Source organism: Gopherus flavomarginatus, chromosome 1 (assembly GCF_025201925.1).
Source record: "Gopherus flavomarginatus isolate rGopFla2 chromosome 1, rGopFla2.mat.asm, whole genome shotgun sequence".
Taxonomy (NCBI): domain Eukaryota; kingdom Metazoa; phylum Chordata; order Testudines; family Testudinidae; genus Gopherus; species Gopherus flavomarginatus.
In genome coordinates this window covers 77,545,794-77,567,198 of record NC_066617.1, presented here as the reverse complement: position 1 = coordinate 77,567,198, position 21,405 = coordinate 77,545,794, and the positions used below count along the sequence as shown (strand labels likewise).

Sequence of the window (21,405 nt, the reverse complement as noted above, 5' to 3'; positions counted from 1 at the left end):
AGACAGAGAGACAGACAGTCCTGGTGCTCTGCTGCGTTTTGACACAAATTTCATCAAATCTGTGCTATATTCAGCTAAACCCTTCACTCTACCAAATAAGGGTGACCAGACGTCCCAATTTTATTGGGACTGTCCCGATATTTACTTGTTTGTCCCACTTCCTGACTCCAGTGCATAGGCAGAGGGGGCTCTTGCCCCCAACTCAGCCTCGGACCACCCCGACTCCGCCCTCTCCCTGCCCCATTGGATCCCTCCCCAAATCCCCACCCTGGCCCTGCCTCTTCAACAAGCACGCCGCATTCCTCTTCCTTCCCCCTCCCTCCCAAGCTTGCGCAAATTTGCTATATGGCGGCACAAGTGCTGGGAGGGAGTGGGCAGAAGCAGGATGCAGCAGCCTGCTCAGGGGAGGCGGAGGTGAGCTGGTGTGGTGTGGGGCAGGGCAGGGAGCTGCTGGTGGGTGCTCAGCCCCCACCAATTTTTCCTATGCTCCGGCGGCTATTTTTTTTTTTTTTTTTGCTCCGCCGGCGACTCCCCCACCCCCCATGTCCCGATATTTCATGTCTCTCATCTGGTCACCCTATACTGAATTGGCATTTTTTTAGTGTTACCAGAAAATTTCCCACCAGCTCTAGTTATGAAAGCATAGTTTGTCCAAACTTCTTTTGGCTGCAAAAATCAGGGTACACATTTTGTGAAAACAAACTCTTCTCCCCTGAGACATCCTGTCACAGCCAGAAGTGCCGTCAGGAAAGTTGTATTTAATCACTTCTTGTTCTGGTCCTGGACAGATCAAAAGTGAAGAAATCACTTCTCTGAACATTTGAGAAGCTCAAAAAAGGCTTGGTTCAAATAACATGGGTAAAAATATGCAGCTTCCATACTTCATCCAATTATCATCTCATCCCCAACAGTAATTTGAAAAATGTCCATATACTACACGGATTTACTTCAGCTTTCAGTCACCTCAACATTTTACCTGTACTATTTTATATCTGCTGGAGAATTTCATTAGACTTCATTCATCCTTCTACTTCATTACCTTTCCATTTATTTTCAAATGTCATCCAAAAACTTATTTTCTCCCTTGCCAATATATCTCAATTTCTCTTAAACATGAGTTAAAATCTCAGGACAGAGATGACCCTTTTGGAGATACTGGTTTCACAAACTGTGATAGATGGGAGCCCTGCATCCACTGATATCAATGGGAAATCTCCCACTGAATTCACTGGTGCAGGATATATAAAGGATTGAAAGAAGGAAAAATATTTTTATATAAAAACATTTTTGGTTACGTAGGTCACTGTTTGAATGAAAGAGAAAGCATTAAAAATTATTTACACAGTGTGAACAAAGAGAAATAGGAAGAAGATATATATTAATAAGTGCAGCATAGGTGGTTGGTTTATTACACAAACACTTTTGGTAAACATTTTTAATATCTAATGTTTCATATTCACCCATGCAAACCAATCCTATTTCTAGTTGCACAAGATACTTAAATCTCCCTTACAAAAACACTCATTTGGACCTTGCTGCATTTCTAAAATATATTCTTGCAAAATTTAGCATTAAAGCCTTAAGTAAATTTTTCCAAGAGTGTATTTTAAATGCACTATATTTCTTCTTGAAACCGTAAGGAAAAATCAGTTTTGCAACTGTCTAGTCCATTCTCATTTGTTCCATTCCATGAAGGACAAACTGAAAAAAAAAATCACTGTAGCATACTTTAGATAACTAATACATTTAGAAATAAGTAACAGAGTAACTGATATATATATACACCTCTACCTCGATATTATGCTGTCCTTAGGAGCCAAAAAATCTTACCACGTTATAGGTGAAACTGCGTTATATCAAACTTGCTTTGATCCACTAGAGTGAGCAGCCCTGCCCCCCAGAGCACTGCTTTACTGCGTTATATCCGAATTCATGTTATATATGGTCGCATTATATCGGGCTAGAGGTTTAGTTCTAAAACTAGTCTTTGTCATTACTGTAATATTGAGTATACTTACATAAGTCTTTATCTTTGAAAAGGCCAGGAGTTATCATAAAACTAAATCCTACATTTTCATATGTACTGATTCTAGGCAAAGGAAATAGCTTTCTGCTGGTAATGTTAGCTCCTATAACAGTATCGTTCTGTCCATAACTTGCCAAAATATATGGTCCTTCTCCAAGGCCTAGTGAAACAAACACCAAACAAACAAAATCAAAAGGAAAAAATCTATTGATTTACTTATATAAAAAAGCAAAACCTCAGCTACTTACCGCCAATGATTGGTGGCATATATTGCCATCAATTATTTCCCCACACTTGGAATTGTTCACAAAGAAAACCCAGGAACCATTAAAAGCAGTTCATTTAGAATGGGGCCATGTGCCTCAATGTAATCTCAGGCCAAGGCAGCATCTAAGCTTTTGTAACTACCTTGCAGCTGGGAGTGTGTTTTCCAGTGCAAGCAAATAGATATAGCTAGCACACTAAAAATAGCAGCATAGTTGGTCATAGCACAAGTGTCAGCTTGAGCTAGCTGGCCAGGTACCTGGGGACTGGATGGGTTTGTACTCAGACAGCTAGCCTGTGCTATGTGCTACCCCCAGCAACACCGCTGTTTTCAGCAGAGCTAGCATGTGTCTGTCTACTTGATCTTGGAAGCATGTTCCCAGCTGCAGAGATACAACAGTCCCTAGCCCCAGTTCACTCCCTGTCCAGAATACAAACACTCTAAACAAGTAAAAAGCGACAAAGAGTCCTGTGGTACTTTACAGACTAACAGAAGTATTGGAGCATAAGCTTTTGTGGGTGAATACCCACTTTGTCAGATGCAACGAGATGCAAGAAAGACAAGTATAGATATATTCAATAACTACCCTCACTAGTAAGTAACTCAGGTTTGTTCTTCATGAAATTTCCTCCTCTATATATCCCCACTCTTGGTGATGAACTGAAGGTGTCATATTTACACACAGATGATTGTCTCAAAGATACCAGACTGCATCATCAATTTCTCCTCATAACTGGAATAGCCTGCAAGACCCTGAATTTTTGGCTAGCCACTCAGGCCAAAAAGTAGTAACAGGTCACAGCATCACTCACTCAGACTTGGCCTGCCTGTGCACCTCCTTCCATCAGAAGGGAAGGGCAGCCAGGCCAAACCTGAGCTGTTCTGAGATTGTGTGCATCAGTTTGCAGGACAAGGAGCCAGTTCCATCCCCATGAGTAGGGCCCTACCAAATTCAAGGTCCATTTTTGTAAATGTCATGGTCGTAGCATTTTTTAAATCTTGAATGTCACGGGTTCAGATATTTAAATCTTAAAGTTCATGGTGTTGTAACAACCATGAATATGTATTTAAAAATGGCAAAATATAAACATGTAAAGCCCTTAAGACTCAGTATTTCTCAAACTGGGGGTCCTGACCTAAAAAGGGGGTCACAAGGCTATTGTAGAGGGTCATGGTATTGCAAGCCTTACTTCTGCACTGCCTTCAGAGCTGGGTGGCCAGAGAGCAGCAGCTGCTAGCCAGGTGCCCAGCTCTGAAAGAAGTGCTGCTGGCAGCAGCACAAAAGTAAGGGTGGCAATATTATGACCCTCCTACAATAGCCTTGTGATCCCCTTTTGGGTTGGAACCCCCAGTTTGAGAAAAAGCTGTGCACTTTTGTATACTTTTACCTTATTAGGGTAAAAGGACACAAAAGACCAAATATCACGATCCATGACACATTTTTCATAGCTGTAAATTTAGTAGGCCCTATCCATGGGATAGGAGCAGCTGCTGCCAGGTGAGTGTTCTTGTTTTATATGTTATTTTTCATTTTATTTTGTGTTATTTCATGTTTGTGAAGAACACAAGGGCTCTAGCCATAATCTAGTGTGATGGATCTGCTAAGGAGGGCACTATAACTCCCACTAACCCCCTTCCCTACTGCATATCCCTTTCCCCTGGTCAGGTAAGAAGAAGGTTCTGACACAGATGATGACTGGGCTCTGTGTGGCGAGTGGCAGTCGCATGGCAAACCAGAGAAGCTGCCAGAGCAGCAGCTGCATGGCAAGCAGAGAGATGGCAAGAAGCTGGAGACAGGAACTGTGTGCGGAGCCACATGTGGAGCAAGCTGTGACTGCCAGACATTATAGCTGGGTGCAGGTCTGTGTGGGACTTATGGGGGAGCATCAGCGACTGGGCAGGGAACCAGTGCAGAGAAGCCTCCATGAGAGACACTAACTGAGCCTGGCCTGGAAACCTGCAAGTGCATAATTGCTTGAAAAGACATAACTGGCAAACTCACAGCTTCACCCTGCCCTGGCAGCAGCCTGCTGCTCTTCGCCTCCTCCCCTCCCTGACCACTGGAGACACCCTGAGTGCTCTCCGTGCTGCTGCCCTGACCTGGCCACATTCCTGCATATTTTAAACCCTTGAAGCCTGTGGAAGCAAGAGGCCCTGGCCAGGGGGAGGGGGGGGGAGGAGCTCCGGTTGGCACTGCGTTCCATGGTCCTCTCTAGGGGATGGACCCTGCTGGGTCCTGCTGCCAAAACAGGCGTGAGTTGCCCACTCCCCTCAGTGAGTCACTGTGTGTTTACTTTTGTTTTCTTGTAACCAATTCTGACTTTTATGTCTCATTACCTCTAAACACTTAAAATCTATCTTTGTGTAGTTAATAAACTTGTTTTATTATTTTACCTACACCCGTGTCTTTGGGAAACTCCACTGGAGATAACAGGATTTGTGCATATCATTTTCTAGTAATAAAATGACAGACTTCATATGAGCTTGTGTTGTCCAAGAGACGGCTGGGCAGTACAAGACTCACATTTTGATGGGGAAATCCAGGACTGGGAATTTGCTGGTGTTGCTCTGCAGAGTGGCTGGCTATAGCACTCATACAGTATCACTGGGAGTAATTTACATGCAGGAGGCTGTGTATGAGCAGACCAAGAGAGGGTGTTCTCACAGTGAAGCTATGTAAAAGGCATCTCTGGTTGGAGAGTTGAGGTGACTCAGCTGTTCAACAGTCCAGATGGTATTCTGGGTAATGACACACATTATGCACTGATATCACTGGATCTAGCCAAGATTTCAATTTTTGTGTAATGTCTTGTTTCCAGGATCCAAGAAACGTGCCATGCAGTTCTAAGAGATGAAGTCATGAAGGTGAAGTTTCTTATGAATATTTCTATAATTTAAAGCAGCCATTCTTGAAAGTACCAAGACTATGATATTTTCACAGAAAATATCTGTTATCCTATTAATATTCATATGAAGTAAACTGATAAGCCCCAACTATTCAGAAAGCTTTTAACAAGCTCAGATCTCCAGTTTTGCTATAATTCACACTGAATCAATTATCTTTTTAGATTCATTTTAATATAGTATCATTAGAGATGTAATATATAGTGATACTATTCATTTTGTAAGAAACAATTATAATTTCACTGTCTACAAAGGCAGTTCACTGCGGTGAAGGTTAAAATGGTAATAAGTATATATAACATCAAACCACACAGCTTGTACACTAATGTGTCAGTAGTTTGAATCTCTTAATAGTATGCAAAAACAATGAGGAGTCCTTGTAGCATCTTAGAGACTAACTAATATGCTTCTCTGTTTACATTAAAAAAAGTTTTCATGGCTTTCATATGGGAGAAGTCCCATGAAATAGATGGGACATGTAGAAAGAAAATATTGTTAGGTATCTTTTGTAATGGAGTAAAGTGTAGAGGAGGGGAAGATTTTTAGGTTCATCTATAAATCTGGTGTGAGCCCTTGCAAATATTATATAAGCACAAGCTACTTTGAACTCAGCCTAACACTTTTCTGATTAAAAGACTATGGCAAGTACACAAGGCAAAGGTGCATGCGCACACACACACACACACACACACACAGATGCTTGTTTCCAGTGAAATGTTACAGTTTGCCTCTAGTCCAGGCTGGTGAGACAGGGAAAAAGCCTGCCTCAGAATAAGGGATCATATTACAAGAGAGCAGTACAATTACATCATGATATTAGCATGGAAGGGCAAATATTGAAAAGGACATGCAATATTTCTGGCTAACGTGTCTGCTGCCTTCTAATGGTTGAGAATGTCTAATGTACTCAAGAGTTTGTTAATATGCAATCCAACTGGAGGGCCTAGAGGCCTAGAAAGAAGACAACCTCTAGGACCACTACAGCTGACAGAGATTTTTCTTTGCTTAGATGGTGGAGGGCTGTGTTTTTATAGCAGGATGTCTTAAGTTACATCCCAGATGACAGACACAAGTGGTTTAGCTAATCACTGTGAGGTCTGTATCCATTTAATCATTGTCTCAATACCCTTGGAAGTCACTCAGGTGTCAGTTTGCTAACTAGCTGAGCTGCTGGTGCATAGTTCAAGACATCTTACACGTTCATGGAACAGAAACATTGAAAAACCATTAACTTCCACTAACCAGAGAAATATCAAGCCATACTGACTTGGGAAGAATTTGGCCTCCTACATACATATAGATCTTGGCTATACTAGAGAAAGCAAGGTTTGAAAAACATTTTTAAAATTTGTTTTAAAAGATCATGCCCAAGCCCTGGGCATAACAGCAGCTAAATCCTGCACAAAACTAATTGAGAGAGTAACCATATTTAAACTATTGTTTCAAAATAAGGTTCCTTCTAGCATATAGAGGGTCGTATGGTATGGCAAGAAACAGTCTGGATTATAATGATAAATGTGCTCATCAAGCTATTTTGAGAGATGAGGATGCATCCAATAGAGAAATATTTATCTTTACATAAATACTACGTACCTTGGTTGTAATATTCACAATTATAAGCTGCAAGAGAACAAAATAGATAACGTCATTAAATGCCATCAATAAAATTCATATCTGTCAACAACCTGAGACACCGTAAATCAAGGTCACAGTGTGGTAATTCACTTTGATCAAAGAAAGTTCTGTTTTCCTTAATGTGTTCCAATTAGTGGATCTATTTCCATAGGATATCATTAATAGACACACATCTGTGTTCAGTTAGAAGTGTCAGCATTGCTGTTTTAAAGCACCAAATACCCATTACCGAGTCGTCCATTGAAGAACACTTTTTTCATAGTGAAGTTAGATGTAAAATATGTCAAATCTAATGGCAAACTCACAATGAGAGTTTGCAAGTAGCATACTCTAATATGGAGGCTACTTTAAAGGACAAAGGTATACATAAGAACAGCTATACTGGGTCAGACCAAAGGTCCATTTAGCCCAATATCCTGTCTTTTGACAGTGGCCAATATCAGGTGTCTTAGAGGGAATGAACAGAACAGGTAATCATCAAGTGATCCATCCACTGTCACCAGGGCTGGATTAACGCAGGGGCTACAGCCCAGGGCCTCGGGCTAAGGGGGGTCCCGCAAAAATAAATCCATAATTATATACAATTCAGTGATCACCAACCCATCGATCAAGATCACTGGTTGATCCTGGAGCCTCTGCAAAGTCGATTGCAATCTCTGGGCCACTACAAGTCCAGCAGCGCAGCAGGGCTCAGGCAGACTGCCTGCATGCCGTGGCCCCATGCTGCTCCCAGAACCAGCCAGCTGCTGGCACGTCTCTCATGTGTCTCCACAAGCTGCCCCCGCCCCCAGCATCATCCCCGAAGCTCCCTTTGGCTGGTTCCCAGCCAATGGGAGCTGTAGGGGCAGCACTTGCAGGTAGGGACAGCGTGCGGAGACACATGAGAGATGTACCAGCAGCCAGACACTTCCAGGAGTGGCATGGGGCTACAGCATGCAGGCAGCCTGCCTGAGCCCTGCTGTGCATTCAGCTGGGAGCTGCCTGTGGTAAGCACCTCCTGTCCGGAGCCTGCACCTCACATCCCCTCCTGTGCCCCAACCCCCACCCCAGGTCAGAATCCCCTCCTGCACCAAACTCCCTCCCAGATTCCACACCTCCTCCTGCAACCCAATCCCCTGCCCCAGGTCAGAATCCCCTCCTGCACCAAACTCCCTCCCAGAGTTCACATCTCTCATCCTCTCCTGTACCCCAACACTCTGCCCCAGCCTGGAGCCCCCTCCTGCACGCAAACTCCCTCCCAGAAAGAAACCAATGTAACAACTGTTCTAAGGTAACAAATAGGCTATTTTGAATTAATTTAACTATAGTCTACATGTTTTAAAATTGAGATGTAACCACAAAATGGCTTTATGTTAATTAAAAGGCAAGTTTAGTATAGTGTTAATAGCCTCGATGCCATAATTGTGATTGTTTTGTTTTAAATTAGAAAAAAGACTTGTATATGGAGGCCCTACAAAATCTAATAGCCCTGGCCCCACAGGAGAGTTAATCTGGCCCTGCCTGTCACTTATTCCCAGCACCTGGCAGACAGAGGCTAGGAACACATCCCTGCCCATCCTGGCTAATAGCTATTGATGGACCTATACAAAAATATTGTGATCATAGCCCATTTCCTTATAGAGGGCTGTAAATTCAGTTCTAAATGACTAACTTGTTAATGCATGGACTGCATGAAAAATTTAGAGCAAAAGTACATATATATATATTATAGCTTCTTCTATCCCACTTCTGATCATTTGTATTGTCAATGAGAACTTTAATCTTTCTTTTTCCTTATGTGTCAACAGAAATCAATCATTAAAAGGTCAAATAATCCAGTGTTTCTTTATTGTGGTTTCTGGGGACAAGATCAATCATGTACTTACGACAGACAGAGGGAGATCTCCAATGAATTGCTGCACCCTGCTGGCAGCATTTGTAAGCATAAGCTGCAATGCTTGTGCACAAACACTCACAGTCCCCACCAAGATTACAATTACATGTGTCTGTATGGCAATTTTTGACAAATGAAGTCACATCAATCTGAAAAGTGAAAGGGAAAAAAAGCAATTGAACGTGTGGGCTCCACCTTGCCATTACTTTGCACCAAAACTCCCACCAGTTTCAAATGGAATTCTGTGTTTAGAGAGAGAGCAGAATTCAACTCTCAAAGTCTGTCATAGAAATCTGAACATTTTCTAATGCCTGGGTAAGTTACTTTATCTTTTAACATAAGTATAACTAGATTTGTCCACAGAGGCTAGAACTGACTGATCTTGCAGTAGCATCCCCACACCCCCTGTGCACAATCACTTACGCACAGTAACGCTATTGTCTTCATTGCACACTGTGTGTTTCCCAACTATAGCAGTACTGTACAGCTGCAGGCCCCCAATAGTGTGTTCAAGTCTTAATGAAGAACTCTGAACAACTTTCAAGTTGTCCTAAACAACGTTGCTTGTCTAGAAAACTTAAAGTGTATATCATAAAGTTCATGCAGTACGCCTGCCAACACTCTTGCTATTTAGTGGTTATGAACATTTGCATGGTTACAACATTTAGTCAAAGTTCCTGATTTTCTATTTTTATAAGGCAAATACTGCCATCTAGTGTAATATCTGTAGTTTTACATTAACAATATCAAGACCAGGGCAGTGATAACATGAAAGGAAGACCTTGCTGAGCAATTTTACAATTCAATTTACTTTACTTTAAAAAAAAAAATCAGTGTCATTTTCTGGCAAGAAATAGAATGTCTGAGAAAAAGTGACTGAACTTCTGGAGCTGTTGTCATTTAGACAAAAGTAAAATATTTCTGTGTTTTGAAGATTTTCTCTCTCATTTGTCTTATAGCTCCCCAGATTTGCATTAGCCCACACATCCATTTGCTTCCCCATGCCATTCAGAACTCTAAAACTTAAAAAGAAAGAAACTATTGCATTATTTCTGCAACTTGAATTATAAAATAACCCTTTGTCAGGCTGAGGCAACCTTAAATCATCATAAAAATTCTTACTGCAATTCTAAAAGCTGGAAATATTAAAAAGTGGGGAGCTCAGTTTAGTAGTTTTAGATCAATCTTTGGTAACGCATTTTAGGTCTACAGGAATTGTATCACAATCAGTAACTCAGAATGGCTGCTTTACTGAAAACTACAAAGACACCATGAGCCAAATTTTCAAACAATGAGGTCTAAGTGGTATATACACCTGGAATGTACTTGCACCTGCAAAATGTGTTGCACACCAAAGATATGTGTACGTGTGTAAATACGCAATTGGATACGCAATTTCATGTTTAGCACGTGAGGTGAATTCTTGTGAACATAATTTTGCCAATGCAATTTAAGTGCCATTGTTGAAAAATGATCCCAAACACTGGTAAAATAGAGAAAAGTGAGCGCACAACAAAAAACCAAATTCTTAAGTTTTTGTTTGTTTTTAGAGAGAAAAATTTACCTTCTGAAGATTCCATTTCTATTTCTATTTTATATTTTGAAAATATATTCATCACAGGCTGATGCTCAAAAAATTCCTAAAATATTGGCTAATGTCACTATGAGTAAATCTACTCACTCCATAGTTAAACTATGTACAACACTGTAACTCCTCCATCAGGCAAATTTCTGACCAAACTGGTAGTCCTTACACCATGCTCTGAAAGTCAAGAGATTCCGTTTCTGATAGGCCATCCAGAGATACCATTCGTTATGTCTAGAAGTCATAAAGAACTGTGGCAAGCACCAGTGCCTACACTGCAATTAAGGGATGTAATCGCAGCATGTGTATGTAGGTGCTGGAACTAGGGGCACACTCCCTTGCCTTGTAGTGGTTTCCATCATTTACAGGATTTACAGTTTGGTTCAATGGATCTCAGTACCCCCACTATACAAATTGTTCCAGCATACCGGCATATGTAGACATACTCGAGCTAGCCTTAATCTATCTAGTTCAGACACCAATAGCAGTAAACTGCAGCAGCATGAACTAGCTGTGAAAAGGCCCTTTTGGTAACTGAAGGTACCTGAGTAGGAACATACAATCAGAAATCCAGACAAATATGCAGATTACAAACTATTTGATAAAGGCTCAGCAAACATCCTTATTAATGGGGTCAGAGACTTCCCTTGTCACACTTTCCTCAAGATATCTGCACCATCTCCACCTTGTCTGGATTGAGCCTTAGACAACTTACTGTAATCCAAGCCCCTAATAGCAAGGTACTAGCAAAGCCAAGATATGGGCCACACACTTGATAAAAAGGTTAGTTACCAGTCAATTACGTTATCATGGCTCTGACATCCAAATCTTCTCACTCTCTCCCTCAACATCCTCTCATACAGATTGAGCAGGACAAATGACAGAAGACAGCCACCTGAGATAAAAGCTATACATGTCTCCAACTTCTCATATCATGTATTTAATGCTCGTGTCTATCAAATTTTCAGAATCCCTTGATGCATGTGAATAGTCTTAAACTTAGTTAACAACATACAAATATACTAATACAGTAGAAACTTGATTTTCCAAACTGGTAACCCAAAACTTTCCGTTATCTGAAAGAGGGTCATGTCCATGACATTTAATAATATTGAAAATCCCACCAACTGTCCTATAGCTTTACAATCCAGACTTTGGCTAAAATCTTGCAAGGAACTTTGTACAAGCACAGGAGTTCACCCACCCAGAGATCTTTACAGCACTGGGAGCTGAGTCAATGTCTTCCAGTTATACTGTAACAAGGAATTAATTACTGACTCTTGAATATTTTGCTACCAGAGATTCAGAATCAATATGTTCATCTTTGAATAGTTAATAAAGTATAAGCTTACCACATTTCGACAAGGAGCAAAAACATCACTGTACAAAATTGAGCATTCCCTTTTGGCATAGGGGAACTTGCTCTGATGCACCTCACATGGCTTTATGGTTTCATTTGGGCTTTTACACTTAAAAAAAAACACAAAATGAGTTTAAAATATTTATATAAACTATGTTTTTGTTCTTGTTTTTTGTTTTTGTTTGTTTGATTGTTTTACAAGATACTTACTTTTGGGATATAGCAAAACTCCCATTGCCAGGGAGCAGAGAAAGCAATGTTAAACAGCAAATATGTTTCCCCTCTCCTTTCCAGTGTTTTATAATTGAAAACATTTGCATGAAAAATAACCTTTGCTTTTTGTTTTTAAGAAGTCAGATGTTTCTGCTTCATGCACCATACATGAAGACAATTTTTTTTTATTTGTGACACAGTGTAATTGTTTCCAGAGCAACCAATTATAATATCATAAACAGAACATCATGGGGCAAATCCATCCCTGGTGTTTTGCCATTGACTTTAAATGGCATCACACTAGGGATGATTTAGCCCTATATATTCAAATGAAGAAGCAGCAGTAGGAACAGATTAACTCATAAAAAACAAAGAGCCAAAGATCATCATGATAACTCAAAAATGACGGAGATACTCAACTCCCTTTTTGAATCGCCTCCTTCAAAATGAAAAACGAGTGGGCAGGAAAGTTTAACAAAAGGGCACCCAACTTGCTGAATGCAAGTTCATCCAACATATGCACCCAGGGTGGGAAAGAAAAATTTGGGAAGCAGCAATGGTGACAGAGATCTATCTATTGCTTATCACAGACAGGAAATTAGACATGATTTTGCAACAGTATGCAGCTCCAAAAATAGCCAGAGCAAGCTGGGCTGTGTAAGCAAAGGCACCACGTCATGGAGCAAAACGTTATGATCTCTTTTCTGATGATCTGATGCAGCTGCACAGAGAATCTCATGTTCAGTTATGGCCACCACATTACCAGAAAGATATTGACAAAGTGAAAGGATAATGAGGGAGACTAGAGTGGTTTCCTTGTGAGGAAAGATTAGAGAGAGTAAAGTATGCACAGACTGGCTAAGCAGAGACATGATATCATGTCTACAAATGTTGGGGGCATTAATACAAAGGAGGGAAAGAAATTATTTCAGTTACACACAGCTTTATAACAAAGTAGTAATTGAAGAAAATTAAGAAAGGGAAAATTTGGGGAAATTTCCCTTTGGGGAGATATATTGGGCTGTGAAATAATGATGGAAGTTGCATCACTTGAGAATTTAAAACTAGTCTGGACAAAATACTAGAAAATTGCTCTCAGGAACAATTCTGCTTTAGCAGGGAGATGACCTCTTAATAAGGTTTTTTCTAACTATACCAGGCAATGCCAGTTATGTACTAAATTTCAGACAACCAAATAGACTTGTAGAGAACCAGTGACTTATGCTCCCTGTACCCAAGCCCCTTTTACCAGCAGCCATCATTTGATCTCATCTTCTTTGCTAGATTAATCTTTGTTTATAAACCACATTTTTAAAATCACTGAGTGAACCTGAATCTGATTTCATAGGCCATTCAAGGCACAGTACACAGAGAGTCAAGCTGTCTAGCCCAACACTGTGGAAATAGCCTGTCCTGCTATCATTTGCATTCAGGAAAATTCTAAGATTTGCAGCTGACAGTTCTCACAGCCAGAATATGCTTGCTTCAACCGAGGCCCCTAACATGAGAGAAGAAATAACAAGAGATTTTCTTAAAGTTGGACCCAGTCCAAAATACCAGATTCAATACATCCCAAACTTTGGGGAAGTTCAGATCTAGATATGAACTTTACAGAGTCTAGTTTTTCTGATATACTAATATTATAATTGATATTACTATAGCATGCACCAGGACTCTGTTGTAAAACAATTATTTTGTTTCCTAAAAAAATTCCCAAAATTATTTGGTTTGGTTTTTCACTTAAACTCAACATCATCTATTTACTGAGATACAGAGGTATCTTTATACCACATATAAAGTTTATAGACAAAGTTTCTTCTGTAAGTATCCAAATGTCCCTTCCATGCATTGATTTGACTGGCAATTTGGAAAATGTCAGCACTCTCAGTGTTTACATGTTCTTTTATACAATAATTAACTTTTCATACTGTTTATTTCTAAGTTGGTGAACAAATATGTTACTTACCTGTCCCATTGCCCAACTCTCTCCAAAAACCTGAGCATTTCTCACTTCCATGTTATTTGATGTAGTCAGATCATTCGAAGTGTATTTATCAAAATTTCCACACAAACCTGCTAATTTACCCTAAAACATAAATTGAAATTTTTTAAACATCTTTTGATTGGTTTGTAATTACAGTTTGATTACTGACAGTGGTCAAACATTTTTGGTTTTACTTTTTAAATAGTTTTAAGGGAGAGGAAACTAAATTAATGTTGCCTTAATATCAAGTTTACAGGGTGATTATAACCCTGACCCACACTTTGACAATATTTGAAGTGTCAATATATTTAGAGCTCCGAACTAAAGGTTTTAAAAGCAGAACATTATGTTTTCATTTTTTATTCTATTTTCTGCTCTCAGAACATATCTTCAATTTCTCACTGAATAAAGGGACTAGGGTCTCTTCAAAACTCCCAAGTCAAAAGCCAAAAGTTCCGGTACATTACCTCATACCATTGGAGCCAGGGGCAGCTCTAAACATGTCACTGCCCCAAGCACGGCAGCATGCCGCGGGGGGGGCTCTGCCGGTCGCCAGTCCCGCGGCTCCAGTGGACCTCCACTGAAGCCGCCGGACCAGCGGACCCACCGCAGGCACGCCGGTGGGAGGTCCACCGGATCCCTGCCTGCTGCCCTCCTGGCAACCGGCAGAGCGCCCCCCATGGCATGCCGCCCCAAGCACGCGCTTGGAGTGCTGGGGCCTGGGGCCGCCTCTGATTGGAGCCTGACTAATGATCATGAAGACCTTCTGCCTATATCCAAGTTAGGATAGCGAGGGCATTCATATCAACAGTTATGCACAAGCCAGTCACCTGTAGCACTCTTAATATTGGGGCATGCACTAGCAATGCAAATATAAAGAAGAGAACTTATTTTTTCTGTTCAATAGTACAATCAAGATGATGGACATTCAGACTCCCAGAGTGCTTTGGGTTCATTCTAATAAATTGTTGTTTCTTTAGGTCCTACTACTACAGGCCCTTTCTTGGCTGAGCTGAAGTCTCTGAGAAAGGTGTATGTGAGCGGGAGAAGTGTGTGATGTATTGGTGTCCTTGTATGGGCACTATAACTCTTCTCGCTGATGGAGCCCTTCAGAACCCCTTTCTGAGCATGTGTATTCATGGTTGAAACTGAGGGTATGTCTACACTGCAGTCAGAGGTGTGACTGCAGCATGTGTAGGCAAGCCCGAGGTAGCTTTGATCTAGCTAGCCTGAACAACAATAGAGGAATAGCACTGCATAGGCAGCAATGGGCTAGCTAATTAAGTACATACCCAGGAAACTGGATGGACTTGTACAGCATGTACTGCTGCAAATTCACTGCTATTGTTACTTGAGATAGCTGGATCTGGTTTGTCTATATATGCAGAAGTCACACCTCTGACTGCAATTTAAACATACCCTGAGAGAACAGCTTGGTAGGTATTCAGAGAGTGTCTCCTATTTCTTTCCTAGATCCTTTTCCCTGGCTGTGTTGTTTGCCCATGTTTATTTTAATCCCAAAATGTGAATATGTAATAAACTACGCTGACTCTTCTACAACTGTATCATCTCAATCTCTTCTCGCCTTAATTTGGGTCACACTAACACCTCAATGTCACAGGAGAGCAGTGGAATGTATCACCAGGGATGTCAATTAAAAACAAAGACAATAATGATTATTCCACAGAAGTCAACAGTTGCATTTGGAGCACTGAAAGCATCCGAGTATGCTTGACAGTATTTTTCAGTGCCGCCCAGAGGATTCAGGGGGCCTGGGGCAAAGCAATTTTGGGGGCCCCTTCCATAAAAAAAAAGTTGCAATACTATAAAATACTATATTCTTGTGGGGGCCTGAGGCAAATTGCCCCATTTGCGCCCCCCCCCCCCCGCCAGGGCAGCCCTCGTATGCTTTGAATTACTAAAATAATCTGACTGAAAGCAGCATTACCAATGTAACACTCCTACGATTGGAAGACAAGCAAATATATTGATTTCAATATCTAGTGTAAACCTCAGACTCTACGAGTACTTGTTACTCGTTTAAAGCTAGATTCTGACACACTTGCTTATGCCAAATAGTAATTTATTCCACAAGAACTCCTAATGAAATCACAATTTGGCCTGTATTTATTTTTCTCAATTTAAGATAATTTCATTTTATTATTGCTTATGAGAGTTAAAGAATGACAGTGCTAGCTTGATCCAGGAATAGCGTAGGCAGCCAGCATTCAATTTCTTATATGTTGCTGTAAATGTTGCTGTTACTTAACCTGCAACTTACCAGCTGAGATTCTTAGCAGAATGTATTGGGCTGAATTCTGCTAAATTGCGTCAAGGTTTTATTGACAAATATAAACCAAGAGTGAGACCACCAAAGTCATAGAACTTGTGACCTCATAATGACCTCAGCCATGAGGTTCATATCTGGGATGAAAAAATCCAAATTCAAGGAGTTTACATCCAATATTCTGCTTTGGATCCACCTTTGCTTTGTGATCTAAACCAGGTTTCAAAAGTGCCCAGAGATTAAATGTTAATACACTGAATTCCAAGGGCCTCCCCATATTTCCACCCCACACTGTATTTCTTTCCGTATGAATGAATGAACCTCTTTGTAATATAAAATACATTGTATACAATATCAAGTTTACAATTTGGTGCACCTTCCACCGAGGTCCAACTTTGACATGTATCGTTGTCTTCTTGTCCCACAGGATTGTAATTTCCTGTTCTGGAAAGTGTACCACTGTATAATATCCAGCCTTCCAAAGCTGATATGTTGGGGGGTTTTCCCGTCCCCTTGAGGTCCTCTGTCAGAAATGGATATTTGTGAAAGATCAACAACAGCAATTCTATAATGCATACAACCAAGAGATAGAGCCAACTAATAACTAGCCCAAGGAGTATTTTAAAGTGTAGCTTAACCTTAGCATGTTATTGAGCAACTAGGGAGCATTGCCTCAGCTGTTTTGTTTTAAGAATTTTTATTTTATTTGTAGTTATTTTGGCTCAGATGCTGCCTTCCATCACAAAAGCACATGGACAGAAACAAACTAATTCAAAAACTCCTTGGTTCCATTGGAGGAGCAGCAGCCAAGCATTCTTCCCAGTGGGACCAATATGGGTGTGGAAGGGGAAAGGGAAAGGGGGCTTGGAAAAGCAGTGAAGAAAAAGAATTTTCATGGGGATACAAGCTACATCAAGCTTGGATGTTTTTGATACTTTAGATTGAGTGAGACTTAGTTTAATAAATTAAATTTGTGTGTTTCAGACATGAACCTTAAAGGGTCATCCAAACAAGGAAAGAGAATAACTAACCTGTTTGTCAGAAGGTTCACTAAAATAAATCTCAGTGTCTCCAACAGAGATCAAAACACTCTTTGAGCAAACAATGTCATTGTCAAAGCACTTCTTGTTCTGGGCAATTACAGATACATTTGAGTTGTCTGTACTCTGCAGTATGAAGACAAAGTCATTTTATTTACAAATACAATACAATTACATTTCACTTCAGCAGATAAATTCCACCTTAAACATCTTAAACTGAAAAGCCATGTAAAGAAATATCAATCAAAGAAAGAGATTTTAAATCCAGTACTGTACCTTCTTTTGATTCAAAGCTTAGAGTTAAACAAAAAGAACTATTAAATCCATCTTTCAGTCATTTTATATTATTGAGGACTTTATTCACAATTTGAGGATTAGCCTACCCTAAAATTAGAATTTTAACTAAATAAGAGTTTGGTTTAGGTTTTAAAAATTGATTGTATGCAGAAAAAATCTAATATTTTAGCACAATATGGTAATTATAGTCCAGCTATGTTATAAACAACAATGAAAAGGAATTTTTAAAAAGCAGGCAGTCTGAGAACGTGTTGCTATTGTATTTTCAAAAACAAGAAGTGTACCAACCATTTGTCAGATTTGTGGTGGGCAATAGTGAGATTATCAACCAAAGTCGCTGGAACCCTGAGGACGGCCCCCCTAAGGAGGCTGTTGCCTGTTGTGGGAACCCTGCAAAGGGACCCTCAGGAGGCTACCACCTGTCACTGGAATCCTGCAAGAGGACCCTGAAGAGGCTGTCACCCATGGTTTGCCCTGCCTGGCCCCACTGGCTGCCAGCTCCAGTCCCATGGCCCCAGGGAATGAAGCAGAAAATGTCACAGAGGTCTCTGGAAGTCACAGATTCCATGACTTTCATGACCTCCATGACATAAACGTAGCCTTACTCATAAGTTATGTAGAGGCCACTAAACAGCCTTCAAACAGTGAAGGCTTGAGAGACCTGATTCTGATCTTGCTTACATCAATGTAAGTCAGAAGAAACTCCTGTAAAGTCAGACTGGTGTCAGATCAGTTCTAGGCATATGCTCATTACAAGCCCATGTTAGATACAAAACAACAACCCCAAGTTGACAAGCTCTATATCCCACCTCTGACTGAGTCACCCAGTCATACATCCTCCATTTGGACACTGTCTATAACAACTCCTTGAGTCCTCTTTTGTACCCATACAAATACCCTAATTTTGCTCCCTTGAACATTCTCAGAAAATATGACTAACTTAATACATTGTGATGCAGCAAAATCTCAGAAAACTCACCTGCTTTCATTGAAGTATTTTACTGTTTTAGCTCCTTGAGTTCAAACTAGATAAGAGACACAGGATTCAAGTAAAACATTACTAATGTGTACTAAGGATAGGAAAATTACTGAACTATGTAAATTAGTAAGTAAACAACGCATGGATTCTTCACCTTCATGACATTCCGGAGTTTTGCATTTGAAAGCCCTGTCCCACAAACCCACATCTCTGCTGAGATCTCACACATTCACATCTCTCACATTCACCAACAGACACCTACAATTCCTCCTCCCAGGCACTGGGGGGTGGGGGTGGGGGGGGATTGTGGTGCTGTTTTCAGGTAGCCTTTCTGCCTCCACTTTGTTTTTGATCCCCCTTGCTGGTCTGCCTCTTGAGAGGCAGAGACAGCATCTGAAAGGGAGGGGCATGGGACAGAATAGGGGGCTGATGGGACAATTGGGGCCAGGAAAGGGAAGGAGACAGAAGTGAGGAGGCTAATGGGGAGAGGCTGGGGCAGGGTAAGGGTAGCTGATCCAGGGCCCCCACACCCCTAACAATCCTCCAGTCCCTACCACTGGCCCCAACAACTCTTTCTCCAAGCTCTCTCCTTCCAACAGCCATAAACATGCCCCCCTTCCATGCTCTCTTTCACAGCAAGCCATCCCAGCAACCCAACTCCCTAATACCCTGAGGTCCTCTGGCTCCCCCAGGTCCCTCTGGTTCTGAGAAGTGCAGGAGATAGATTCTGTTTTCCCCACACACACTTGCTCAACCTGCTCAGGAAATCATAGGGTGAAACATCAGTTGCTTTTTCTCACCAGCAAGAAATGTTGCATGTGGGGGTATGTCTACACTACGGGATTATTCCGATTTTACATAAACCTGTTTTGTAAAACAGATTGTATAAAGTCGAGTGGACACAGCCACACAAAGCACAATAATTCGTTGGTGTGCGTCCATGTACCGAGGCTAGCGTCAATTTCTGGAGAGCTGCACTCTGGGTAGCTATCCCGTAGCTATCCCATAGTTCCCGCAGTCTCCTCCGCCTCTTGCAATTCTGGGTTGAGATCCCAATGCATGATGGTGCAAAAACAGTGTCGCAGGTGATTCTAAGTAAATGTCGTCACTCATTCCTTCCTCCGTGAAAGCAACGGCAGACAATCATTTAGCGCCCTTTTTCCCTGGATTGCCCTGGCAGACGCTACAGCATGGCAACCATGGAGCCCGTTTTGCCTTTTGTCACTGTCACCGTATGTGTACTGGATGCCGCTGACAGAGGCGGTACTGCAGCGCTGCACAGCAGCATTCCTTTGCCTTTGCAAGGTAGCAGAGACGGTTATCAGTTGTTCTGTACCGTCTGCCATGCCATTGTAAATTGGCGATGAGATGATGGTTATCAGTCGTTCTGTACCGTCTGCTGCAGTCATGGGTGCTCCTGGCTGGCCTTCACTGAGATCGGCTGGGGGCGCAAAGACAAAAATGAGAATGACTCCCCGAGTCATTCCCTCCTTTATGTTTTATCTAAAAATAGAGTCAGTACTGCCTAGAATATGGGGCAAGTGTACTAGAGAACCAGAGAACCGGAGAGCACAGCCTCTCCGTGTCAGATCCCACAGAAATGATGAGCTGCATGCCATTCTAGGGAGTGTCCCTGCAACAACCCCACCCATTGCTTCCCTCCTCCCCCAACCCTCCTGGGCTACCATTGCAGTGTCCCCCCATTTGTGTGATGAAGTAATAAAGAATGCAGGAATAAGAAACACTGAGTTTTTAGTGAGATAAAATGAGAGGGAGGCAGCCTCCAGCTGCTATGATAGTCCAGGCAGGACATTAAACGGTGGAGAGGAGAGGAGCCCAGCATCCCGCTGCTATGATAGTCCAGGCAGGACAGAATCTTTTCTTTAGACATGAAAGGGGTGGGGCTGATTGAGCTCAGCCCCCAGTTGCTATGATGAAGACGGTTACGAGCCGTCCGTTCTGTACCATCTGCTGGGAATGACTGGGAGTCATTGCTATTTTTACCCAGGCGCCCCCAGCTGACCTCACCTGAGGCCAGCCAGGAGCACTCATGGGATGATGATGAGGACGGCTATCAGTCATTCTGCACTGTACCGTCTGCCACAGGGGAAGGGAGAGGAGAGGATGCTGCTGTTCAGGGCCGCAGCACCGCATCTACCAGCAGCATGCAGTAGACATACGGTGACATTGAAAAAAGTCAAGAAAGTATTTTTTTTCCCTTTTCTTTCACGGGGAGAGGAGGGGGTAAATTGACGCGATATACCTGAACCACCCCGGACAATGTGTTTGACCCTACAGGCACTGAGAGCTCAGCCAAGAATGCAAATGCTTTTCGGAGACTGCGGGGACTGTGGGATAGCTGGAGTCCTCAGTAGCCCCTCCCTCCTTCCATGAGCGTCCATTTGATTCTTCGGCTTTCTGTTACGCTTGTCACACAACTCTGTACTGTGGACTCTGTTCATAGCCTGGAGATTTTTTTTCAAATGCTTTGTCATTTCGTCTTCTGTAACGGAGCTCTGATAGAACAGATTTGTCTCCCCATACAGCGATCAGATCCAGTATCTCCCGTATGGTCCATGCTGGAGCTCTTTTTGGATTTGGGACTGCATCGCCACCTGTGCTGATCAGAGCTCCATGCTGGGCAAACAGGAAATGAAATTCAAAAATTTGCAGGGGTTTTCCTGACTACCTGGCCAGTGCATGCAAGTTCAGATTGCTTTCCAGAGCGGTCACAATGGTGCACTGTGGGAGACCGCCCGGATGCCAATACTGTCAATTTGCGGCTACCCTAACCCTAATCCGACATGGCAATACCGATTTCAGCGCTACTCCTCTCATCGGGGAGGAGTACAGAAACAGGTTTAAAGAGCCCTTTATATCGATATAAAGGGCATCGTTGTGTGAACGGGTGCAGGGTTAAATCGGTTTAACGCTGCTAAATTCGGTTTAAACACATA

The 21,405-nt window shown here is 41.8% G+C and overlaps 1 protein-coding gene across 1 annotated transcript in view; it reads right to left on the bottom strand.

Annotated features, from left to right (window-relative positions):
- OTOGL (otogelin like) overlaps positions 1 to 21,405 on the bottom strand; it is a 135,739-nt gene that overhangs the window by 55,069 nt on the left and 59,265 nt on the right. The window contains exons 26-32 of the mRNA XM_050934069.1: positions 17,164 to 17,298; positions 16,509 to 16,655; positions 13,828 to 13,947; positions 11,641 to 11,757; positions 8,696 to 8,852; positions 6,789 to 6,815; positions 2,019 to 2,186 (exon numbers count right to left, since the gene is read on the bottom strand). Coding sequence (XP_050790026.1) covers positions 2,019 to 2,186; positions 6,789 to 6,815; positions 8,696 to 8,852; positions 11,641 to 11,757; positions 13,828 to 13,947; positions 16,509 to 16,655; positions 17,164 to 17,298 — 871 coding nt within the window. The remainder of the gene's footprint in view (positions 1 to 2,018; positions 2,187 to 6,788; positions 6,816 to 8,695; positions 8,853 to 11,640; positions 11,758 to 13,827; positions 13,948 to 16,508; positions 16,656 to 17,163; positions 17,299 to 21,405) is intronic.